The sequence below is a fragment of the Tetrao urogallus genome (assembly GCF_951394365.1).
Source record: "Tetrao urogallus genome assembly, chromosome: 2".
Lineage (NCBI taxonomy): Eukaryota > Metazoa > Chordata > Aves > Galliformes > Phasianidae > Tetrao > Tetrao urogallus.
In genome coordinates this window covers 86,956,398-86,983,106 of record NC_136814.1, presented here as the reverse complement: position 1 = coordinate 86,983,106, position 26,709 = coordinate 86,956,398, and the positions used below count along the sequence as shown (strand labels likewise).

At 41.5% G+C, this 26,709-nt stretch overlaps 2 protein-coding genes across 2 annotated transcripts; one reads left to right on the top strand and one right to left on the bottom strand.

Annotated features, from left to right (window-relative positions):
* Positions 1–912: 912 nt before the first annotated feature.
* KLHL31 (kelch like family member 31) lies at positions 913–4,649 on the bottom strand (the record flags this gene model as incomplete). The annotated part of the gene is made up of 2 exons (XM_079549938.1): positions 913–1,686; positions 3,475–4,649. 2 exons carry the CDS (start codon positions 4,647–4,649, stop codon positions 954–956), a joined length of 1,908 nt encoding a protein of 635 aa, XP_079406064.1. The 3' UTR covers positions 913–953.
* A 5,414-nt stretch (positions 4,650–10,063) lies between these two features.
* On the top strand, positions 10,064–26,707 carry LOC306958528 (elongin-A-like; the record flags this gene model as incomplete). Its single annotated transcript, XM_079550063.1, has 11 exons — positions 10,064–10,144; positions 15,963–16,019; positions 17,975–18,087; positions 18,661–19,345; positions 20,664–20,763; positions 21,645–21,809; positions 22,403–22,500; positions 23,293–23,473; positions 23,797–23,920; positions 26,389–26,507; positions 26,646–26,707. The coding sequence occupies 11 exons, from the start codon at positions 10,064–10,066 to the stop codon at positions 26,705–26,707; spliced, it is 1,785 nt and encodes a 594-aa protein (XP_079406189.1).
* Positions 26,708–26,709: the final 2 nt, after the last annotated feature.

Sequence of the window (26,709 nt, the reverse complement as noted above, 5' to 3'; positions counted from 1 at the left end):
GGTACATTTCTACAAAGGTGGGGTAGAGTAGGGGAAGAGGAGACACACTGGATGGCCTTCATGTCTTCCATCTGGAGCAACAGGAGAGTCTCCCTGGCATGAGGAGGAGGAGGAGGTGTTTGTCTGCTCCACGGTGTACACACGGAGGCCAAGAGAGCAACGTAGCACCCAAGGAAGACCTCAGGGCTGGACATAATGCTTACAGAAGCTCATGTATTTTGTGGATTCTGGTCTTGAAAGCCATGTCACAGCATCAGATAAGAGAATTAAAGGTTCTCATGCAGAAGATAGGGATCTCTTACTAGCTTCTGAAGAAGAAAAAGTTTTGACAAATTTTCTGTGAATATCAGTGCTCCAAAAAGTAAAGTATGCACATGCTATATGCAGGTTTTTTTGTATTTTTTTCCTTTTTCCTTTTTTTTTTTTTTTTTGTTTCTCAAAATACTAAAAGCTTAAAAAATAACAAAACTGACCAATTTTATGTTGACATGGCACATTTCTAATTTCTGTTGAGATTTATTACTACCAACATTTGACTTTCATTTTGAGTTGAGAAAGCATTTAAAACTCAGTATTAAAAAAAGCCTCACAACAATCTTCTGAAGCAAATTTATCTCTATTTTACAGGTAAGGAAATCAAGGCACAAAGAAAGTGTGATTTGCCACAGATAACACAGTGAGTCAGTGGCAAAGTCAGGAACAGAATGAAATTCTCTCTGCAGTTATGGCTTAACTCTCTTCCTGCTAAGTAAATTCATCTTTTCCCTAATAGGTTGTTTTACAGCATATGTCTTAAAGGTCATGAAAACTGGCAAATTTGCAGTGTTAATACTGTTGCAAAGTCAATTGGTTTTTTTTTTTTTTTTCTGTATAAGCTCATAAATGCTACTTAAAGGGTTAATTATACTGCTATGCTGGTAAACATTTGTACTGGTTGCTGGTTTGACCAAGATTTAAATACTGACTGGTACAGAAGAGACTGAGCTTGCTCTGGACTCCCTTGTCTTGGTGTTGGGCATGGATATAGTACAACAGGATACTCCCACAGTGGCTTCAGGCAGCTCGTCTTCCTCCGTCCACTCATTGAGATCTGGGTTATAGCACTGAATACACTTCTTATATTTTTTCTCTATCTCATTCCAGCCCCCCACTAAGTAAATTTTCCCATCCAGCATTGAAGCACCGGCTGTGCTAACTCCAGTTTGGAGGGGTGCCACATAACTCCACTGCCCCGTGTAAGGGCTGTAACACTCCACAGGAAGGACGTCGATCCTTTCCCCTCTCCCCCCCAGCTGTGACCCACCCATGACATAGACCCTCTCCAGCAGGGACACGGCACAGTGCCACCCCCGAGGGGTGCTAAGGCTGGACTTATCCTGCCAGCTATCATTGCTGGGGTCATACATGCACACCGAACGAGAGTAAGCATTATTAATGTACCCTCCTGTGACCAGGATCCTACCATCCACCACGGCACTGGCATGGCAGCACCGGGGCACCTCCAGGGGTGCCTTCATCTGCCACTGATTAGTTGCAGGCACGTAGCACTCCATCGAGGAGAGACAACCTTCCAAGTTGCGACCGCCCACTGCAAACAGGAGGCCATTGAACACATTCAGGCTGAAGTGGGTACGCTTCTGATTCATATTTGCCAGGTGAATCCAGGTGTTGAAACGAGGATCGTATCTACAAGGGTAAAAACAGAGAGTGTCCATCTCACGTGCAGCTGTGGTACATTCCACAGTCCTATGTCTGTCCCCCTACTGCTGTGGTTGAGGAACGCTAAATCAATAACGTGCAGCTACTTTTTTAGCCCGGTAGAAGTCAATGGAATGAAACTGCCATCCCTGCTTAAATTTCCAAATACATTTAGTTCTTTATTGGAGGAAAATGTGTTTATGCCATTCACAATCAGTATTATTTAAATAAAACAAATCTGACTCTTCTGAAAACTGAGTTTGTGTAATAAACTCTTCGTAATCAGAAAGTGATACTTTTAAAATACAGTAGAAATTGTAAAATTTTGCAATTTAAACCTACTGAAAAGCTGTCAAAATGGATTCAGAGTTTTAAAAAGCACTGAGCGGTGATTTGTATTAGCACCTTCTTAGTACTTTCTAAATGGTGTTTCCTCCTGCCACTTCTGCCAATTAAGATTTATGCGGAGAGAACATCTTTGCTTCCTAACACTATATCTATCTTAAAGAACATTCTCTGTCTTTGACTATTCAATAAGCAGTTGTGAAGTAGCAAATAGAAAATTACATTTCCTTAGGGCAAGGGGTTTTGTAAGGTACATTGGTGGACCCTTACATTTTTCCTGTTGCGTGCTGAGTGGATCAGCGAATGAGGAAAAGACTATGGGAGAGCAAACAGTAATTGTTAGTTGTTATATATTATTATTGGTAAAACTCTGAAAGCAAGTGCACATACATATTCATATTAATTAGCATTGCCAAAGTTAATGGCAGAAGAGGGATTGGAACACTGAGCAGACCACAAGAATTCCACCATTCCTCTGCACAACCCAGGTATGCACCAAGCACACGACTTGATAGAATTTGAGGCATAGCTCAGAGGCAGAAGCTTGGAGAGCAACAGTGTAATCTCCTTTAGGTAATATATTTTCTTCTGATAAATTAGATTACAATAGAAATGATCTAGATAACTTCCCTTTTTCATTAATTTTATATGTTGGTGGTCCTCTTTGGGAGAAGTTATCTGAATGGAATGTTCTTTTCTGGGAGTAGAAAAGGAAGCATTGTTGGGCTGCATGTTTGTATTGTGTGTCCATAGTCTGTTACTAGATAGAAAATAAATTTTTTCAACTCCTGCTTCAAGCTACTATGTGCCACTAACTTTTAGGCTAAGCTATTCAAAAGCCATCACCAAAATCATCATTTGACTAGTACGTGTTAGACAAGTGACAAGTATTTGCTATCGCTTGTGCAGTTCTTGGATGGCTACAGATAAGAACTGTAAGCAGGGTATTGTTTGGAGTGTCTTGTACAAGAGACATTCAGCCTTCATTGTTTCTAAGCTCTTCATAAATCAAAAGCTAAAAGATATGAAATGCATCGTGAGAGATGTTAAAAATACAAGTGGTGGTGCATAGAAAGTCAGAATTATAATATTTTTCAGAGTTTTCTGTGAGGCATCATCAGCTCTTGGAATTTAAAGTCTCATCTGATCTAATGCATTGCAGTGCTACTTCAGAACCTCCCTTATTAATTTCTCACTTCCTCACTTCTCATTGTGCATCATGGTGAAGCTATTGTGCATTTCAGTTGCACTGTTTTGTTCACTCAAAATTTAATAAAGAATAGCACCTATAGCTCCTCCACCCCATCTTTCCACGTGTCTGATCTGATCATGCTGCACGTCACAGTTCAGCTTGGCCTATCTCCCTGCACTGTGTGGAGTAAATAAGTATTGTTAAAAACAAACAAACAAACAAACAAACAAAGGAGTTACCTGCAGAAATTGCTGACCGCATGCTTGGCTTGGTTCCTGGCATCATTCTGGTCTTCCCCGCCGGCCACGTAAAGAAATCCATCCATCACCGTCACGCACTGGTTAAAACTTTTAGCGGGCATTTCACTAAGCTTCTTCCATCCATTTTCAGGATCTCTGTATAAGATGTCTCTGCTGAGAGACTTCTCTGTTAGAGCAGGGCGTCCCCCAACGGTAACTAGCACTCTGAAACCTCCACGAATCCTTGTTCTTCTAGACTGAAGTGTATTCTGATGATAGGGAAGCAAATGATAGTTCATGGCATCTACCAGGAGCTTATGGCAATCTGCGTCTTGCATCATTCTTGGAACAGTTTGGACATAATTGACAAGGTCTTGAGCTGAGATAGTACCAAAACGAATGTTACCTAAGAGATCAGCAGCAAACTTTACTCTTTTTTGGTCAAATTCCAGCCATTTTATTGCAATCTGGAATGCAACAATTTCAGAAGGCAACTGCAAGTCATCATCTGCAAGAAGTTCATTAATCTGATCAAAAGTAAGTTTTAAGAACTGATCTGTTTCTGAAAATTCAATGAAGTTGTCTCTAATAAATTTGTGTGCAGCTTCCTTGGTTGTTTTCAGTCCATACGTTTCTGCAATATTGGCAATGTACATACAATTCTCAACACTGATTTCTTGGGTTAGAAAATCACAGCACATCTTTACAAGGGTGTGAATCTGAAGATAAATTGCTGTGGAAATAATACTACCTATCGTATAAAGTGAGAGAGTGAGCTTTCCAGTGTAAGCGTAGGTGATAACAGTAGCCAGACCCAATGGAGATACATCATTGAGGTCTACTCTCTGAGTGGACGGATCTTTCTTTAAGATGTTGTGAAAGTAGTCACTGATTGAAGCCATCACCACCTTATGAACGCTGAAAGATTTGGTTTTGGTACTGATAGTCAAGTCACAAAGAAAATTTTCTAGTCTCATTCTGCTTAGACCTTCCAAGAGGTTTGGGCTGTATGACGGGTCAGAAACTTCAGACGAGACGCAGCTGAAACCATTGCCTCCATCCAGGAGTCCATTCAATCCATTTAGTTTGCTGAGGGGGCCATCTTCCACAATGATAGTCATTTCACTGATACCTGCTGCTTTGTTCTTCTTCACGTTCTTCTTCTTAGGTGCCATGACTGCAATGAAATATTACAGCCAAGAGCTCGCTAAAAATAAAGCGAAAACGTTTAGAGCTGCACTGCAGTTGTGAAATTTAATACCCGAGTGATTATGCAACAGATCTAATCGTTGTCAATACATACAAAGGCCACAGAATCAAAATACACAGGGTAGTCTATCTGCCTATTAATTGTTGTACTCTCCTGGATGGTAATGTAGCTGCTTATCTGTAACAATGCATGTTCAAATTATGAAGAATACATCACAAGTAATTCCACAATTCCTTTTCTTTTTAATAATGAGATGAAAATAGTAATTATCGTCAACACATTCAAAGAGTTAAACTCTCTTCCTAATAAACATTAAATGAGTATGCCAGAGTGTACAGTTCTGAAATGAGCCAGGTTCTAGATCCGAAGTATAAGAAAAATATGGGCCCCTACTTCTGTTCATCCTCGCTGCAGGACTAATATAGATTTACAGGTAAGTGAATTCAGAGTGTAACCAGGAAATACTAAGAGTGGGGAAATTCTTTAGGAGATGGTAACATAAAAGATAAGAAAGTGAATTACAGGTACGATCTTATGCTGATTTTAAATTTAAAATCTGTTCCAAATTGCTTCAACTTTTTATAATTTATGATGATAAAATATTTTATAAAATATGATGATATTCTATTTCCCATGTCAGATTTGCAAATATCTTCTACTCACAGACCCTCTCTCTGCTTCTTGTTGTCTGTAATTTGAAATGGTTATAATGTTATTTTTAGGATTTTCTGGAGATTGATGGAGAAGAGATGCTGTCTAACTTTTATCTGAAAAAAAGTCACGCATATTTTGAATTTGAATTACACTTATCAACTCTGGACAAGTTCCAGTTCTTGCTGAAATGCAGAGCCTGGTTTTTGTCAAACACAAGCGATGTGATCCTTAACCAGTTCTCAAAGGAGCTTCCTAAATATATATCTATGTATGCAAAAACACATTGAAGGAAAGTGCTGATCTTCAGTAACAGAGTTAAAACGGAATTGCTGAGATCAGCGTTCCAATACATACAACAGGTATAACATTTATCTTTGATACAGCCATTGATTTTAAAACAACTCGCTCAAGCTGGTTTTCTTTGCGACCTTTGTGCTCATAGCAGACGGAGCACAGAGAAATGCTAATTCACGATAAAACATTCTGGATCGTTTCAGATCAACTTAAAAAAAGTTTGATCACATTTCAATCTGAAGTCTCAGCACACTGATTTTCCCTTAAGTGCACAGCACATAAAAAAAAATGCTGATTTAATTTTAGAAAGGAATGGTTGCTGCCTGTGAGTACCAGGCATTTTTTTCTTCTTCTGCTGGGTGACGACTGCGTGCAGAGCAGGAGAGGGAGAAGGCCATGTGTGCTGGAAGTGTCAGTGTCAGCGCATGCTGACGTCAGCTGCAGTCCCCAAATGTCTGGGTGCCAGCACTGGGGTCAGCTGCTCCCTGCCTCCCCCCCCCGGCTGCATTCCAGAAGCTGCATCTGTTGAGAGCTATCAGAGTCACCTCCAGGAATAGCAGCCTCCCAGCAGCTTGCCATTTTAAGACAGGTTCAATCGGAGGTGCATCTGGTGCTTTAGTCCACTTGGTTGTTGAATGCAACTTTTTGCAATAAAACTATGCTGTCTGCCCTGCAATGTATAATCGTTGACATAGAATAAAAGCAAAACAGAACCATTGGGTGTCTTTGGACATACTAATAGCCACAAGTTTATTGCTGGCAAGGCAATGTATTATTTTGGCAGACAGACTTGTAGTTCTACATATTTTTAGAGGCCCATAACTTAAACATTCCAATAAATCCGTCACTTAATGTTTATTGCTTCACTTGTAGAGCTTATTTAAATACTGTATTCCTTGTAGACCTTATTTAAATATTCAAAGCATGTGTTTAATTTGGTAAAAAAGGTCCACTCTCCAAAGTTTTTTTTCCTGAAAATTACTTTTCCATCAGCAGCAATTGCACTGGCTACCTCAGTGCATAAAGCACAAGCAACAGGAAATTCAGAACCAGCGAATCAAACCAAACAAACGTGTTACAACTCCTTGTTGCTGAGCTTTGAAAGCCCTGGATAATTTCCTTTCCTATAGCTGTTTGCCTTCACCTGATTTACTTTAGATTAACAGCAACTCATGCCAAAGGACGCTGACGGTCCCCAAACAGCACACTCAAACACACAACCTTCCCCCCTTTAATATGCTATCTTCTAAACGCTATCAACGTGAGGAGTTAAAAACCCCTTACCCTCCTCAGAAATAGGTTGTCTCAGAGCTGTCCAAGACGCTGCCAGTGAAATTGACTCTTCCTAGGAAAAATGAGAAGACAAAGACAGGAAAGGTGGTAAAAAGAAGAGAGGAAGATCAGAGGCCACCTGGTAAGTCCCAGCTTGTGGTTTCTACTGTGACCCTTTGCTGTCACAGCGAGCAAAAGAGACCGCAGCCTGAGCTCGAGTGCTCTTTAAAATGACCCCTCCTCTCGGTGCCTCGCTCCCTGCCTCTGCCCAGGCACAGGCATTAAGTTTCCCCAGTCTGCCCAGCCTTCAGAAACCAGGGGGGCAAACGCGGACAACTGTCATGTTCAGGGTCAAGGCAGGAGGGAAAGGTGAAGATGACATATCCACACCAGGTAATGCTCGTGCCAGGTAAGCGTAGGGAGACCATCAGATTACCCTGCTTTGGGTGCCTGGGCTCCCTGAGCACTGCTTGGCGATGGTGACATCTGAGGGTGGGCTGTGCAAAAGCCAGTGTGCTCTGTGAAACAAGCATCTGAAATAACCAGCGGGAAACAGAAAGAAGCTGGCACTTCAGTTCCATGTTTTGTTGCACTGAGCTGCTTACCTCTGGGCAAAGGGAAGGAAATGGACTGATAGGGGGATTCACAGTCATGTCCTGTTTATCAGGTAGGTCACTGCTCCCATGAAAGCTTGCCTTGGCTTTCAAGGATGCTGGCTCACATCTCCTGATACATTTCCACAAAGGTTTGAACTTTGAATCCTCTGAACCCATATGAACCTTATTTGTGGGTTGGAAAATACGCTGTAGTATTTTACCTTCACATTTGGCTAGTTTAAAACCAGGTCTCTACATCCCAGAGGAATTTCATACCATGGGAGATGGAAAGAAGAGAGAGGAAGAGATAGAAAAGGTAGAAGTGACTGCATGGGAAGGGAGAGGCATCGGGGGTGTGGAAGTCACGGAAAGAGAAGACTTTCTTTTGACTAGACTTCGTGTAATACTTCATCTGGTAGATTTGTTCGATTAGCCTCTGACTCAGATGGGCTTTTACAGCAACTGCTGCAAAACAGCACATTTAAACAACAGCACATCTCTGTGTCAGCGTAGTTACCAAGTTATAAGACAAAAAACAGAGGCAGGAGTTGGATGTTGTCAGACCAGTCCTAACAGCTCGCACTCAGACTTCCATCAATTTTTATAATTAAAGAAGTTCTGAAAAGCCAACATTTTTCAGAGAAAGAATTTCTTATCTGACATTTTTTGGTGAGCTTATTTGATAACAAGGACATTTATTCTCCAGGAAGAATACTCTGTCGTGTTCTGTAGAAAAAATATATCATTCTAATTTTAATACCAGCTCTGAAAAACGTATTTGGAAACAGTAAAATAAATTCAACTCTTATTTAGTCTTTAAAATACATTTCCAATATCCCTACATGATTTGCTGCAGTAGAAATATCACACAGACTACAATGAGGAATACAATACAGCACTAAGTTCTTATTTCCAGAAAAGGCTGAACAAGCTTTGAGCTGTGCTGTGCAGGACAGAGATAACCATCATGGGGGGGCAGGCCTCAGCATTTATGTATATTAATGCTGACACAGTCAAATAATTTCCATTGTTCTGAAACTCTGGTTGTACCTCAGGGCAAAACCATGAGACCCTTACTCACTCAGCCTCCAGACCAGAGGCTGTTATGTAGCATCCAAGCTGATCTTGGAACTGTCATTCTCATTTTCCATTCATTTGCACACACAAAGTCTCTTCAAAAGCAAATAGTAGCAGCGTTGGCTGCGGGTTGTGATGCATCTTTAAAATTCAAACTTTAAGATTTTTTGTTTTTAATTCTCAAATATTCTTCACATTATTTCCTCGATATCTTGAAAATAATTTCTTGTCATTCTGATTATTTCTTTTCCAATGGGATAGAAATTAATTACTATACAAATAGTTTGATAATGTTCCACAGAAAATGTAAATCCTAGCAAACTAGTTATGAATTATGGCCTTCTAAGAGACAGGACGGTGCATTTTGGCAGTGATGTTAAGTTTGTAAAGATATATCCTTTTAGCTATGAGTGAATGTTGGGGGAAAAAATACTTAATTTTCTCCATAATCAGTTGTGAGCGGCTCAGGGCAATGCTATCAATCCATGCAGCAGGTCCTGTGTTAAGATTTTAACATTCTTTAGGGGAAAAAAACCCAAAAATTTCAAGAGATTTGTTCGTAGAACAGTAAACCAGTGTAATTGCTGTTATCTGCACAGACATGAACCAGAACTGGCAATAGAGAAGACTTCTAAAATAGGGACTTCTAGGCAACCCTCAAGGCAATCTTTTATACTCCATGCAGCACCATTGCTGCACGCTTTCTGGTAACTGTAAAGCCTTGTTTTTAAAGTTAGTGTGTTCTGTTCTGTTGGTGGAATGCTAGCATCACAGCTACGGCTATGTGGAGATCTGCCCTGTTCTACTAAAAATGTTAGCAAAATTGTGGCTCAGCTTTAGATCCTGATTGGTTTGCTGGCTCGGAACCCTTTGCGTATAGTCAGCCAAGCATTATGCATCTCCAAAGCCCGTATTTAGATCATGACGATAAGGACAGTGAGGCCGCACAGCACAGAGCAGAGCAGGACAACCCCTCCCCTCTCCCAGAGGCAGAGCTGGGCCTGGGGCACCGCAGGGTGCGTTGGCCCTTTGGGCTGCCAGGCACACTGCTGGCTTTGTCCCACTCGTCATCAACCAGAACCCCAGCTCCCTTTCCATGGGGCTGCCCTCCAGCCTCTCAGCTCCCAGTCCGTATGAATATCTGGGGTTGCTCTGTCCCAGGCACAGAATCCAGTGTTCACTCGTGCTAAACTCCATGTGGTGAGTGGCTGCAAGCCTTCCACTGTGTTGAGATCTCTCTCTGCGAGGTCTCATGGAGAATCCATCTCGCCGCGCCCCTAGGCCAAGCAATCCCCGGGCCCAGCAGAGCATCCGGCGGGCAGGGAGCCCGGAGGCAGCATCGGAGCGGCCGGGCGCTCCCCCTGCGGGCCGGGCAGCGCACTGCGGCCCCGCCTCGGGACGGGAGGGCGAGGCCGGGGCGGGGAGGCACCGCCTTTGGGCTACAAGTGGGGCGAGCGGGGGAGGGACGGGGCTCTGGGCCGCGGCGATGGCGGAGGGGCGGAGCGCGGTGCGGAGCAGCGTGCGGGCGCTCAAGTCGCGTCTGAGCCGCGCGGAGGAGCCTGCGGAGGTAGCTGAGTCGAGGCTGCTGGGCCTGTTAGAGCTTGTTAGGGCGGCGTCAAGGAGAAAGGCTGAATACTGGGTGCAGGGCTGCTGTGCCTGGAGCGCGCTGTGCGGCAGCGGTGCTGTCAGGTCCTGCCCTGGCTGGAGATCCAGAGCTGAGCTGCGGCGGTGCTCCGTGCTGTGTTCCTAAGGGCTTCTCGCAGTGAGAGAAGCGTTCCGGGTGCGCTCTGATGGTGCGCAGTGTGGGATCTGATACATCCTGCGTTCATGGCCCTGGTATGGGGGAGAATAGGGCTGCCCTCCTACCTGGGAGGAATTAAGCTACCTGTGGGAGAGCAGGGCTGCTCTGTAGCTGCAGGAAGCAGATAAGGGGCGCCTGCACTAAGAACGCATCCGTTCAGAGTGGTTCGGGGCCACGTAAGATGGGCCCTCCTCAGGTTTTGAGGCACGGAGAGGGGAGAAGGAGAGAAGGCACTCCCTGTGCGAGCGATGCAGGAGTCTGGCAGGCTGTTTCCTAGTGAATGTCGTTTGACAAAAGATAGTGTACTCCAAAGGGACTGTAAAGATAAGCAACCAAACCAGAACTTCTTGACAGGCTGAATTCTAGCTGAAAATAAAAAGCACGCTTTGGTGGTGGGTTGGTCGGTTTGCGGGGGTTTTGGAAGTTGATGCAAGTTTGTGAAAGTACTTGGAGGCAAAGAGTGCTTAATTTGCGTTGTCCTTGGTGGGTAATAAACTTAAAAAATCTTCATTACTATGTTCAGATCTACTGTGTGTGTTTATACGTGTTGAAAAATGTTTTTATTAGCCACTAATGATTTGTCTTCCTAATGCTGATTCTATAAGCTTTTTCTGTCAAATGAAATACCTGTGTGCAGATGTTTGACCTTGCAGTTCTTGTGCTACAGAAATGATCAGATTTTAGTCTTTACAATTTGTTTATGATTGATAGAATCCCTAGAGTTGAAAGGTGCCTCTGAGGGCCATCTCTTCCCCTGTGATGAACAGGGACACCACAGCTAGATCCGGTTGCCCAGGGCCTGATCCAGCCTCACCTTGAAAGTCTCCAGGGATGGGGCATCAGCCACAAGATGAGGTGACCTGTTCCAGTGCCTCACCAGCCTCACTGTAAAAGAATCTTTTCCTTATATCTAAACTTTAGTGTTGATATGCAGTTCTGAACAGAAGATGGGAAGGAAGGGAGAAGAGAGAAACGATTCCAGAAGTAACTTCTTAAGGGCTTTTAAAGCACAGACAGCTTAAGAGACAAAAATGTGGATGGCCCTGGTGAGGTGGATTTGACTCTGTAAGCGAGGAGAGGCATAGTTTTTACCTCGTATGAGCTAAAAGCAAGAGCTGTGTCAGCTGGGTCTAATGGTGGTGCTGTAGCACTTCCGCAGGCCTTGGTAGAGCTGTGTCTGGTGAGATAGAAATAGCTATAAGTAGCAAGGGATAAGGAGGAGGGAAGGGAGAAACTGATAACTGGAAATTGGCAGGCATGAACTGTGCTAGTAATAAAAGGTAAGTCTAGTAAGGAAACATTTGTGGCATATTTAAAGGTAAAGAGGAATGTTTTAAATAAGTGCAGAAAGATTAATAAATTAGTACTGTAGGTAGGTGTTGGTGTTGCTGAATATTTCTTTCCATGCTTCTTTGTCTGATTTTGTCACTGTTCTTACTAACTACCAAGTACTTGGGTATGACAGGAACCAGGAAAGATTCAGAACATCAGCTGTTCATCTTAAAAGCTTTGCAGTGTGTCAGGTTTGATGGCTACTCTGGAGAGAAAGAACTGACCAAAAAATGTGCAAAACTGGTGATTAAGGTATTGAATGAGCCTTAAGAAAGTAGAGGAGTTCATCAGGTCTGGAAAAAGAAACCATGAACAAAACCGTTTCTTTGTGCTGTTGTCCCACTGAAGACTGTGAAGCATTTTAATGAGCAGCTGTGAAATGTTGCATGTAAGGTGCAACCTGGTGTAAAATTAAAGCTTGGTGCTATGATCAGTGCCACTTGACGAGAGTTCATGTAGATGTGTACCACCAAATTCATTTGTATTCAGCTGATACTACCTGTCACAAATATACTTAAAATCTCTTAAAGCATTTGACTTGCTGCTATGATGTTGGTTACTGCATCAGTGTTACATACCTGATGCAATACGTAAAATGGACTGAAATTGCTCTCAGCAAAAATAAGTGACAGCCCTCATCAGAAAGAAATTTTTTTAGGGGGGAAGTGATTACACATCTCTTCTTGACTGGATCTTACTCAAGTCTTTCTTAATTTAGAAGGCAGCAAGCATTGCAGTAAAATGTTACAAGTACAAAAGTAACTTTGCATCAAATAACGAAGAATTTGAGCAGCCTTGATCACGTGCAAGGCTGTGCTCATTTGAGCAGCATGCATTTTAACATGGCTCAGTGGAAAGTCACAGCTAGAAGCCATGAATATAGGTCATTCCAGATAGGAGACTGTATTTTGGAAAGCACTGACTCAGAAAATGATTTGGAGCTCTGATGTGTTAACGCTTGAGCATGAAATTGCAGTACAATGCAGTGGCTGATGGAATAAATGCTATCTCTGGGTAGTTAGCATTTGTTAGTTTATGTTGTTACTACTGCCATATAATTTTAGGAATATTACAGGAATATTTTGTCTTGCTCTGGGAGCTGTTATTAAAATAAAAAAAAAAGCTGTTTCAAGCTGAAAAGATTTTTTTTTTCAGTGGCAACAGAATGGCTGTAGTTATGGCTAGCACAGCTTCTGAAGCTTGAGAAATCAATCTGTTTGGCCCTAAAGCTGTGGAAAAGGTAATCTTATACCCTGTTAGTTAGCAGAAAGATAATGAGAGTCAATGGTTGAAAGCAAAGCTATACTTTTTATTTATCTGGAAACAGGGTTATTTAGTGAGGACAACTGAGCGTATCATACAAGTGCCTCACTTGGGATTGCACCGGGTTTTCTAACATCTTTAATCACAGAATCATAGGTTTGAGTTGGAAGAGACCTTGAAGATCACCTGTGCTATAGGCAGGGACACCTCCAGGTTGCTCACAACCCCATCCAGCCTGGCCTTGAGTGCCTCCAGAGAGGGAGCATCCAAAGGCTCTCTGGGCAGTGCTCTTTCAGGAGGTCTTGATGTAGATTCACAACTTGCTGGAATGTGATGATCTGTTAGTGAGAAGAACAGGCTAAACAATCATAAGGAACCCTTTGAAGAGTGAGGAAGAGGAGGGAGGAAAAGAAAAGTAGTTGTGGTGAGATGGAATGAGTCACTGGGCACTGGTGGCCTGGGGGCCTGTAGTGGGCCCCATCCTTCTGAGGGTCTGGCTCCGCCAGAAGGGAGATGACGCTGGGGTTCTGTGCAGGAGGTCTGCTGGGAGCAGACATGCCTGGTGCACCTGGCCCTGTTCTCATCACTGCTCCGCTTTCAGTTTTCACTCCAGAAAGCTGGTCACATGCTTTTTATCTTTGCCCTTTGCTTCCAGATGCCTCCTCTCCTTCATCACAGCTTGCTCTGTTGGCATGTGTGTGCTGGCTGTCCGTTTGTCTGTGAGGCCGTGCTTCTGTCCATTCACACTGTGAACGCAGGCAGGCAGAGCTGTCTCCTTCAGCAGTCCCTCAGGTGCATGGCTGCAGGTCTTGCAGCAGGCTGAGCTGTGCCCTGCTCTCACGAGACCAGTGCTTCTCTTCTAGGGACTTTTAGCACTTGGTAATTGCTGTGTGTTTTCTTCTTAATGAAACTCTTGTGTTTTGTCTTACTTCTGGAAATGTGATATACATCTCAGGAAAGCAAACTGAGCAGTGTGGACTTTGTCTTAGAAAACAGTGGAAGTTTTGTCTTTCATTAAGACGTGCTGACTGTTTTCAGACTTGTTTGTCATCTGCGTACTTGTACAACACAGCCTATTCTGAAGCTGTATGAGTGGTAATTGCTTGCTTCCTGAATCTGTTTCAGAGATTCTTCTGAAATGAACTCAGCTCTATAAATTAACCCCTCGAGAGAAAATGCTCCAAATCCCCATTGTCTCTGTAGCTTGATGACAACATCTTTTAGCATTGTGGTGTGTCTCTGTGGGATTTATTCCCAGTGATTTGTACTGCTTGATTATCTCGTCCGCCTACAGAGTGAAATGTACCTGCTCAGCAATGGGTTACTTCCTTCTGGTTGCAAAATAAATTGAACGAATATAATTTTAATAATGAACTAAATTAGCTAAAATTGACACTAATAACTTAGTTTTTAATGCTTGTGATTAGCATTGTCAGCAATTACTGAACTTCGTAAGCATCTTTGCAGCGTATATTTTTTTCCTGGTGGGTTTTTTTAGGATAGGTCTTCAGCTCGTGGGCTGGATCTGTGAAGAGTCCAGGGCAAGGTAACCATCAAGCTTGTAACATCCTGAGGAGGATGAGCCATTCTCCTGAGATGGAAAACTGGTTTTAATTTCTTGCTAGGCTGTGCAACATTTCTCTTGAAGTTCTTCAGATTTCAGTAACTGTACTGCAGCACAGATGTGTGAGAGGAAGAACTGCATGCCAGATACGCTGATAGAGCCTCTGCACAACGAAGTTCAGTGATACTCTGCTTCCAGCGTACTCCAGGAATAGTGAGGATTATCACAGAATGCTTAGAGTTGGAAGGGACCTCTGAAGGCCATTGAGTCCAACTCCCCTGCAATGAACAGGGAATCTTTGTGGAGAAAAACAATCCTGTAATATAGTTTGTAACTTTTTCATAAACAGTGCTGCTCGCTTATTTTTAATACCCTTTGCCTCCTGCTGTTATTCGGAAGCAATATCTAATCTGCTAAATGGCAGTTATTCTGGCATTTGTTACTTAAACCATCATTGCTATTACTGAAGTTCAAAAAGCTTTCGGATTATTATCTTTGCATTCCAGCAGGCTCCTGCCATTGCATTTAAAAGTGGTAATGATCTGAAAACCTAGATAAGTGTTCCAGGCTTTGCTGGAGCCCTACAACATCCTGTAATTTCAGTAACACATTAATTTTGTCATTGCATAACACAGCTTCGTAGGTGTTTGTGAAGGATAAAGCAAATTGTGTGTACTCAAACACAAGACTCAGGTGTGCTGCTGACCCATCATCAAAGAAATTCATACTCTGTTTACAAATGGAACTTCTGTATTTCTTTTTTTAAAAAACCCTCTCAAAAGAAAATGGGCCATTTAGTATGTATTTGAAAAATACATTCCTACTTATTTAAAAAACAAAAAAAGCAAACACACAACAGCAGCATTTAATCAAAACTACATGCTCTGCTGGTGTGAAACAACAGCTGTTGTAGCTTGATTTGTTCTTATTAGCATACAAACAGCAGTTAAGGATTCAAAACCGGTTGTTTTTCACATTGAACGCCTTGGGGCTTGGTTCCTCTTGGCCTTGAATGGTGAAGGAGAGTGGAGGCTCCCCGCTTTCTGCAAGGTCCTGTTTCTCCATAGCGCAGCCTTTGAATGAGCTCTGTGTTGGAGCAGGGTCACTGACATAACAGGAGTGGGCCGTGTATGCAGCATGTGCTGCTGTGTTATTGATCTCTAATGTAATTGCTGTAGTACTAAGTTCATACTTATTGATTTTCTGGTGTTACTGCAGTTTGGGGTATAGCAGAACAGCACTGGTTCACAGCACAGACTTCTTATATTGCACTCCTATACTACACATGTGTGCTCACATCTTCCTGGATTTACTGGCTGTTACTCAAGCTTTATTGTTTAAACACGGCAATGGGGATGAGGAAAAGCAGGACAGGATTTACAGCCGTATGTCTAAATATAATAAAATTTGAATATTTCCTTCCAGATTCTAAAAGTACTTGAGCTACTACAGGATTTGGATATATCACTGGATATTCTAACAGTAAGTGACCAGTAATAACCTTACACAGTGAATGACTATGGAAGAGTTCAAAATTCAGGGATGTGCTGTCCCAGAAGCAGTGAGCAGTGTTACATCTTGTAGTTCTGACTCTTAGCCATTGTTCGTTTAGAACTCTGTATAACAAGCTCTGGAGACTTCTCCAGAAACTGTGCAACTTGACAAATGCAGCATTGGAGCAGCAGTGTTAGTACTGAGCAGATCTGAATGTCTAGAGAGAACTTCGCTATTTAAGGCTGGTTTCCTTTTGCTTTACAATTGCTTTCAGATCAGTGCTTAAGATGAAACAATTGTGGGTGATTGATTAGGTCAGTTGCCTAAATGTGTCTCTAACTAGTTGCCCTGGGTTAGCATCTTGCATTTAAAGAGCAGGTGTCCCAAGTTATAGTAATACTTCTCTTTTGTGTCCTTACCCAAGCTACATCCTGTCAGGTTTTGCGCTAGAAATTCTCACACTGGTTTAGGAAGCTCCTGGTTACTTTGGCAATATGTCTGTATGTTGGAAAGAGGAAAAATGTGTGTTATGAGAGAGCTCTTTGCAGAATAAGAGAAAAATATGGTAAGTATTTGGCCAGCTTATTTAGGCAAAGGCATTCACCTGCCTAAGGGCAGATGGCTTCTGCTAGGATACAGCAATATTTTGGTATTTATTTTGGAAAATGAAGTAATCATCATGTGAATTGTAAATTTTTTTAAAATGACAAAGGACTTCCATAGGCAACTGATGTTTCCAGCATGCTTGCATGCTACAGTGTGATAGAGTGTGATGGAAGCCTTCAAGAGGAGTAGAGGAAAGAGTTATTAAACAATTGAAGGTCCCATGTATTTATTTAAAGCTCTTCTAGGAATGTAAATGCTGCACTGGCATGGTGCTGTGGTTTGACCTGGCAGGTGGCTGAGCACCACACAAGTGTTCACTCACTTCTTCCCCTTCTTCCCAGTGGGATGGGACTAGTAGGTTGAGATGAAACAGTTTATGGAAACAGAGAAAAGGAAAAGGATAAATAATTGAGTGTATATATAAATAAAAATCTATGACTAATCTATATACATATATATTTATATATATATAAATGTGTATATAACAAGTAATGCACGAGCAATTGCTCACCACCCCCAACCGATGCCCAGCTAGCCCTCTGAGCAATGGGAGAGAGGTGAACTACCACCCTTCACAACTTACAGGAGCATCCCTTAACTAGTAAGCAGGAGCAGTACTAGATTGCTGTTGACTTAAATTCCAGAGTTTGCGTGCATCTTAAAAGTGAGAGCTTGTGAATCAGAGATAGCACAGGATTGAAAAATTCACCCGTGGTGACTATATAGCCAAAAAGTTTGCAGGATAGTTCTGCTCAGACAGCATAGAACTCAGTAGAGCAAGATCTGAAGACTCAACAATGATGTGAAAATAACTGAAGTGTAGAACAGTGAATGTGGTGGATCTTAAATATCAAGGGTTTATTCTGTAGCTGTGACTGAGGTTACTCATATGAACTCTGCTTCTCAGGCACCTCTGCCTTGTAATACTCCTCTCTGAGATTGTTTTTTGATTACAATACAGTGCTCATATGCGCTAATATGCTACACTGTACATATATAAGCCTGAAGAAGACCTGAATTGCTTAAATTAGTTTACTTTAGCAGTAATCATTTTGTGGGCATAAGTGTTCAGACAAAGTGAAAGTTCTGATATACATACATTTAATGGAGAAAAGTGGCTTTATGAACTAAGGCTGTTTTTTGTTCCCCATATTTGGTTGTAATTATATCCCTTGCTTTCAGTTCTGCTTGTAGTGCAGTGCCTGTGCTTATTTAGCTGCCATAAGACTACTGAGACTTCCATGCTAATATGGTTTGTAACAGTTTTAGAGGTGGTTTTACTTGGGATGCTCTCTGCGATTGGTTTCACTCATCTTTCTTGTTCTTTTCTCTAACAGGAAACTGGCATAGGCAAAACAGTTAACAGTTTTAGGAAACATGCCACTGCTGGAAATGCAGCTAAATCCCTGGTAAAGAAATGGAAAAAGCTTATTCCTCCAGAAAACAAAAGGTAGGTGTGAACTTGCTTTTTCTTTTTCTTTTTTTGCTTTTTCTTTTTCTTTTTTTGCTTTTTCTTTTTTTTGCTTTTTCTTTTTTTGCTTTTTCTTTTTTTGCTTTTTCTTTTTTTGCTTTTTCTTTTTTTGCTTTTTCTTTTTTTGCTTTTTCTTTTTTTGCTTTTTCTTTTTTTGCTTTTTCTTTTTTTGCTTTTTCTTTTTTTGCTTTTTCTTTTTTTGCTTTTTCTTTTTTTGCTTTTTCGAGGGGTTAATTATACTGCAGTGTAATTTAATACAATAGAACTTGGAGATCTTAGAAGTATTTAGAATGACAAGTATACATTGTGACAAATCCATAAACAGAATCACAGAAATGAATGTTACTTTTACAAAATAACTAGAAAACAAACCGGTGACTGCTTTGATCCATTAGCCAGTCAGCACTCAAACTTCAAGTCCTGTTAAGAATTATGCCATGTGATGTGATTTAATGCTTTTGTTTTATTGAATAAAAAGGCTGTTTCTTCAAGGATTTAACATCTGCTTGGGGTATATGGGGTGTAATTCCCTTTGTGTTGCAATGGTCACAGAGAAAGAAAACAAAACATTGAAAAAGATGAGACAAAATCTTCAGTTTCCAAGGAAGGAAAGCCTTCAGTGAAGTCCAAAGCATCTGTACCAGCCTCCCAAAGTTCCAGTAGCTCATCCGTATCTAGAAAGCTGAACAAGCAGCGTAACTGTATTGAAGAAAAGCACCGAAATAGAGACTCTGAGTCTCAAAAAGACTGTGATAACAGAAGATGTCATGGCAGTGGTTCTAAACATGCTTTCCTGGAGACAAGTCCTCAAGCTAAAGAGAGTGACTGTAAAAAGAGAGCCTCCAAGGACAAGAGAGCTCCAGAAAAGCAGCATTCCTGTATAGCTGGTAAAGACTCCTTCCCAAAGAAGGAGAAGCCTAAGGATGCTTCCAAACAGAGAGATGTTAAGATTGTGACGAAATTGAAAGAAAAACTTGCTGTGAGAAGCAAATCCGAATTATCTGGTGATGAGGAATTTGAGCCCCCTACTATGTCTTTTGAATCTTACCTGAATTATGATCAGGTTACAAAAAAGAGAAAGAGGAAAGCTTGTTCTACAAGTGAACGTCCAGAGAAGTGCAGTAAACAGGAGAGCAGCTCATTACTACAAAAGACTTCAACGCTTTCTCATGCAAATGAGGGAGAAGAAAAAGTACAAAACTCTGAAGATGATCAGTCAGGAACTCCCAGCAAAAAGGTAAACCACTGTGCAATTGAGATGAAAGCAGACCAACTGCAGACAAATAAGTGTTCCAGCCTCTTTCAGTGAAATTCAGCTATGTTTATTTCAAGAACAGATTGTGTGGTTTTGACATAAATTGCATTGTATTGGCCAATATTTATGGATAATTTGGGCAGAAAAGATTTGTTGTGTACTGACAGTTTTAATCAATTTGTCTCATTTTTCAGCTGTTTCCTATCTGGCAGTGGTCTTTGATCAATATCTGCTAGTCTGCTTTTTACCCACAGCTTCACTCTTGACTGGCTTAGTTTATGGTTGCAGCAGATGTTTGTGCGTGACACAGCTGTTCTGTAAGAAGCTGCAGCTCTTTATTAGTTAGATCTGCATTGGGAACAAACAAACTTCTAATGCATTAAAGTAAACTAAGTAAACATGCTTTATTATTTAGGTCTTTTATAAGAAGCTGCTTGTGCAGAGGGAATTCGAGGTCTCTTGGATCTCTTATCATGATTGTGATATGAAAGCTTTGGGGGTTCTCTGTTTCGTGAAGGATCTGCAGTACAAATGTGACATCTTCTATGCCAATGGAGAAATATTAATATAGAGGCTTGTGCATGATACTCCAGCATAAGCTTGGGAATTGAGGGAAAGTTGAGCAAAGAATCTTGCTTTTGTTTTGAAAAGTTATTAAAGATAGCTGCAATAAAGTTTTGGGGGATGCAGCTTCTGGGTTCTAAGTGCCTGGCTTACAACCAGGAGATGCCCAAGACCTGATTTAGGGATTGTCCAAAATGGTGGATGTTGGTGGAAGCACTTACCAGATTCCTGAGCTTTTAAATCACCTTTTTAAGGGGTATATCCAGGAGGACTTCAGACTATGTGGCTTATCAAGCACAGTATTGGAGGCTAGGGAGTACCAGCTCTAAAGCTGTTTCTTGCTTTTTTCTCCAGCGTGGCATTTAGCTTGCCTTTAAGCGTTTAACCTGTTTTTGTCATCTTGCAGTTTTGTCTTGTTCACTGCATGCCTATAACCTCAAGTAGCAATTTATCTGTAAGCCTGTTAGCTGAACACATTTGTTCCTTTCTTTAATTGCTGATTATGCACTGTCTGCAGATATCCCACTAAGTTCCTTCAGTGATGTAGTATTGGTGGTAGAGCATGGAAGAATATGCTGAAAAGCAATGCAGTGAGTGAATTTTAGTGCAGAGAAGCAGTAGTTTCGGTTACTGTGGGTAGCTTTTGGTCTCACTTAATCTTTCTCTGTACTTTATTTTAAGCCTCAGTAAACTCAAATTTGTAACAACAAAGCAATGTTTTCTTGACTGTGTACAGGCCAAGGTGGGATCCCTCCAAGATCTTCTTAATACTCCACTGCCTAAATTTCTGCCAGGCATCTTAATCTCCTCTCCCCCATATGCTGCTGACTTTAAAGGTAAGTAGTATGCAATGCTCAGAAATCTGAAACAGCACGTTTTTACATCTCTAGCTAGGGCTGTCTTCATCTCCTTTCCTAATAAGCTGTGTTAGCTCCTCTCTCTGTGATGAAGAACCACCTTTCTTTCAATTACTTTTCTGTGAAAGTAGTTTTGAATCTGAAGGGAGATATAACGGCTTCCCTCTTACAGCTTTCTAGATGAAGAAATGCTGTAAAAGATTATCATGGAGGTACAGGAGATGTAGGTCAGGTAGTCGTTCTACAGCCTCCATTTATCTTTGCTCCAGTCTATCTATGCTTTATCATGGGGGTATAGCCCTAGTAGGAATTGTCTTAGGAAAAAACCAGTTCTGTCTTCAGCAGAGGAGCTGGCTGCATCCTTACTTGTAGGTGACACAAAGTGCCAGTGGTTTCCCCTCACAGCTCCTGTGAGGTTTCAGTGAACTTCACATCCCTGTGGTCTTGAAGTATCATTGCTGTTACACCTTCTGGCTTGCCAGAGTCAATAGAATGTGATGCACTAGTGGCTTGAAGTTACCCAGATATCGATACAGCTCATGTAATTCTAAGCATCCAGATGCAAAAGTTGATACAAGTTGTCCTGAGCTAAGTAATGTGAGCCTAATGTGAGTTTGTGCAGCACAAATTACACTTTGCATTACACTTTCAGCATAGTTGCTGTCTTGCTGTTAGATGTTAGTTGCTGTCATGAGGGCTCTGAACTACAACACAGGTACATTATTAAAAACAAAACAAAACAAACATGAATATTTGTGTGTACTAACAGCCATTTTTCTGAAAGCTGGATAGTTAAAGCCTTGTAATGTGCCTGAAGGTAAAGGAAACCCTGGCTGATGTTTTCTTGGTGACTCCCCTAGAGCCTGTTGTGGAAGCACACCAGCAAGTCGGTGAGATAGTTCAATTCACAGGACGGAGACTGAACTCCAAGATGCAAGTCTACTCTGGCTCTAAACCAGTCTGTCTTTCAAAGATGCTTACACTGTATGAGCTGTGCATCCGTGTGCTTCAAAATAATATTGACTGTGAGTATTTTAAGAGCTTTGTAGCAGGCTGTGCTGAATGAGTATCTGATTCATTTTCTTTCTCTGTGCCCAGGCTGGCCTTCTAGAAGATAGACGTTGTCCCTCCCTACAGACAATGGCAGAGCAGACCAAAAGGCACTTATAAAACTGGATTTGTAATCATGTTGAAATTAACTTTGTTTTGAAGGCTTAACTTCAAAAAAAAAAAAAAAAGATCCGATTGTTAGTTAAAATACGAGGTCCTGTAAAGCCAAAAAAACCCCACAGCACCTGACTTCCCTTCACAATGTCTGTTTATGTAAACTAGAATGAGTGATCAAGAAGTCATTCATTCTGTTATGTATGCAGAGAGGGGAGTGATGCCTATCAATAAAGATGGGGCAGCAACTATTCCAGGATGCTTATTCCATCCTCATGTATTGCTGCCAGTCAGTTTGGGTCTGTTGAAATCAAGTATTTTCATACTCTGACTTAAAAACTCATGTTCTTCTGTTTTTGCTACAATTTTATTTTTATTTTTTAACTGCTTGGTAAGTGGTGCTACACACCGAGTAAAACACGCCAGCTATTCTGAGTGCTGTCCTCTGTTGTAGTGCTGCACGAAGTAGGAGGTGTTCCCTTTGAGATCCTCGAGCCTGTGCTAACACGTTGCACACCAGAGCAGTTGTTTCGAGTAGAGGAATGTAATCCGGTAAATTCTGCCTTGTTAATTTCAGGGAATCACAGGGGAGACTGGGCATCTGTCTGCCTTCCCTGCACCCCTTTTGATAGAGGTTCTTCAATAGCTTACACTGGTTTTTTTTTTTTTTTTTTTTTTTTTTTGTGCCTGATATACTTATTTCTTTCTCAACTATTAGGACTTAAAGCATTTGAGAGAATTATAACTGAAGTCTAAATGAAAGTCATTGTGGGTAATAAAAGTATTTTTATTTCCTGAAAATAAGAGGGGGAGGGGGGAAAAGCCAACAACAAAGACATAATATTTGGCAGGCACAGTAGGACCAAGTGTTTTCAGGTTTAAAAGCAGCAAAGATTGCAAAGCACATATGAAATGTCACCACAGGTACTTCCCAGTTTGCATGTGCTCGGTCTCTCATGTACAGTGCTAAGCTTTTGGCTCCGTGATGTGTTTGGACATAGGTGTTCTAAGTGTGTAGCACTCTGTGGTGCAACTTGGTCACTTCTCTGCATGTCTGAAGTTGAGAGCTGGTATGGCCTGAGCCTTGCTGGAAACTCAAATGTAGTCTGAAAGCACAGCTCATTAACCCAGAGAGCCCTGCTGGAGCTACAGGATGTCTAAGCTGAAGGTGGCATCTCTCTATGGCACTCTATGTCATGCCCAGTCATGCGAGAGCACATCTGGTGGGATCTGTTCTGCACTCCATCAGGTGATCTGGCTTTGTCTACAGTCTCAGCTAAGCAGGTATGCTTAGAAATGTTGCTTTAAAAATCTTGATTTAAAATACCTTGTGTTCAAACTAAGACATTTACAGAAGAGTCTGACCACCTGTGGAAGAAACACTGCCAGAGGGATTTTAAAAATGAGAGCCTCCTGGAATATGAATGTTGGCGGGAAATGTACTTGAGACTCTTCAATGAGAGAGAAGAAAAGCTGAAGATGCTTACAAAAAACATTCTTTCAGCTCAGTCTGAGAAACCGAAAGGTAATATCTGTGGACAGCTTTTCATTTCTCAAAGCTCACTCTCTTCTGTTCTTGAGACTTACTATGTGAGACTTAGTGACATGTTTGCTCTAATCACTGATGCTGTGTATCTAGGAGAAGGCATCAAGTAAGGATGCACACAGAATGAGTGCATGCACTGATACAGCGTGTTAATGTGTAATATGTGCAGCACGTTGTAGACAAGCCTGAGTTTACTGGTTAGACTTTTAGAAATTGGCTCACAGTCATATTCTTAACTTAGTTTTGAACATAGAAAATGGGGGGGGAAGTCACATTTCCTCTGCTCCTTGCTTCTGCATTAGGCCGGCAAGTAAAGATGACTTATGTGACCAGTGCAGCAAAGCCACCCAGAAGCATTCGCCGACAGCAGGGAATCCATGGAACAGCAGGATCTGTCACCCAACTTCATGTCATAGATAAGTGGAAGTAAGTGTTCTGTACTGTGCTTTTAATTGGAGATGAGACATCAATGCCAGTACAAAAACTTGCTGGCAAAATATTTTTGAAGTTATACATAGCTCTCTGTTCACTTCCTTAAGCAGCTTGTGGCTAGAAAATAACTCCCTTTTAAGTCTGGTCTGCTGCTCTGCTGTGTATGCGTTGTCATTGCATATTTCTCTGTGTGTTGCTGACGAATTCATCCTCCCAGCTGAAGAGTCAGTGGCCACTGTTTTTCTGTAGGTTACGTTAATGCTGCTTGACATCCTAGGGAGGTTCCCAGCGCTGATGTTTTGTATTTGTAAACCTGCTTAGTAGTCTTGCATATTCTTCTATTAGCATAAAGTCCTAGAGTGATGGAGCTAACCAGAGAGAATCTCAACAGCCATTAACACACTTGACTGGGCTTTTGCTCTGGAACAGACTGTCCAGTAGCAGCAGCTAACACTAATCTCTGGAGGAACAGGAAATTAGGATTCCTCAAATATTTCTGTTGTTTGTTTCTGACCTCTTAGTTCACGGCAGTTCTACAGCTAAAAAAGAGCTGTGGGGTTTGTCCTGCCATTTCTCCTGGCCTAATGATTTCCTCTTACACCCAAGAAAATGGCTGTAATAGGGAGATAAACTAGCTGTGGCACCAGCTTCAACTGCCTTTTCAACTATACGAAGACATTTTTTTGCTTTGATCTGCTCTTGTCCAAGAGGAAAAACATACCTGTATTCAGGCAGTGTGAATCTTGCGCTGTGGTCTCTTACTTTGCTGTGCCTGTGGCTGAGCATTGCACTCTCCCTTTTCTCCATAGTGTCTGGGTGTCCCCATGCTGACAAAGCTGTTCTGCAACTAGCTCTGTCAAAATGATCATTTCTGTGTGAAAACTGTTCTAATTGTTCTTGGTTACTCTGAATTTGCCAACAGTCATGCAGGCTGCTGAATATGTGAGTGTAAAGTGACAACTAGGAATTGGGAGTATAAAACTTCAGCTGTTGCAAGGATAAGGCTTGCTCTAACTTACTATAACAATGTCAGCAGAATTGCTTTCAGACAGCTTCTGTCCTTGTGCTGCAGGGCCTGTAGTCATGCTGAGTAATTGTTTCTGTGCCTAAGACTCTGAACTAGATAAGCAAACTGACCTAGGCTTACAGGGGAGAAAAACACCCAAAAACCAAACAACAAAAAAGCCACCTACAGAACACTGGGAAAGTATATAAGAACAAAGTCTGCTGATTTCAGGAACTTGATTTACTGAGCCGTCTGTCTTACTGTTTGAGATGGTGCTGACATGGGGCAGGAACAAAAGCCCGCATGTATGAAATTATTAAAACAAGCTTTTATACCAAAGATGACCTTTTCACAGCTGTACCTTTGGGTGATTAAATTAGGAAGGTTCTTTCTAAATCCTGTTACCAGTGAGAAGATAGCCTGCCACCAATATAGTAGGTTAAAGCACTTTGAATGCAGCTTCTGCTTTCAGTGAACTTGTGGGAGGTTGCATCTATGACAGATTAGCCTTCTGGTTTGGTGCTTCAGGTACAGTAATGTAAACGTCCTTTCTGCTCCAGCAACTGAACGATGTACTCGCATATCATAAACTAGGAGGATCTGCTGTTGTGTGAAAGAAGCTGTAAGTAGGGTTGCTGCTTTGCCTTTTTAAGAAGCATGAGTTTGTTTAGGCAAGATGTATTAACTTCACTTCTTTGAGCACGTTCTCTGAAAATCTTCCATCAGTTTTACTGTGTACGTCTGAAATCTTCACTTGCAGGAGCTATGAGGGCCATGAGGCAGGCATGCAGATCCCCAGCAGGCTGTTTGCATTTTGCCATGTGGTAGTTTAACTGGCAGCAGGCGTTAATGACTGGCCCTGAGGCATACAAGGCTGCCTGGATTGCTGACATGCTGGCAGCTAAATTCTGGGTTGGTTTAACTGTCCTGCACAGAGCTGATGCCTCCTGTGGTTACCTCAGGCCTTGTCCTGTTGACTGGTATATCTAACCTAACAGTTAGGGTTATTGTGCCTTTTTCTAGGCATTCCTAACTTAAAAACAACAACAAAGCACAGCTGAAAACTCACAGTGTCACTTTGCTCTTGTTTTCTGGCAGAGAGCTAGTTCACTTGTGTTCAGAAAGACAAATAGGAAAGAATTGAATGTGGACCATCATGTATTATCATGGTGTTGCTAAATATTTTGATCCATCATAGTCTGATCTTTTAATTTTAAGGGTAAATAAGAGGCATATCTAACAGAGAAAATCTATGCAAGGGTGTAAATGGGCTGGATGACCACTTGGGACTCCTTCTAACCTGAGTTATCCCGTGAGTGTATATATACCACACTACTGATGTTGAAGCAAACTTGTTAAAACACTGCCAGCATTTTTCTCCAGATGAGACAAAGCCACTAGTAACTTAATTAAAAGAAAAATTTTATTTTTTTTTTTAATTTCCTGGCTTTAAAAGAAAAAGGTCTCCAGAAAGCAGAGATGGAAACAATAATTCATCAAATCTGAACTCTGCTAGCAGCAGTGGAAGCTCTAGCTCAAATGGAATGACTCAAGATGGAAAGAAGCCTATTAAAAGTAAGTGGAGAGATTATCAAAATAATTGCTTTAACTAGCTGGCTATTAATATATGCTTAATATTATGCTACTATCACATAAATTACTTGTATTATGCTGTAATCCTTACTGGTCTCTCTTGTTTTCTTGTTATTGAAGAGATTGCACCAATCATGAAGAAAACTTTAAAAGCATTGAAGTGTAGAGCTGCACGGCGATAAAA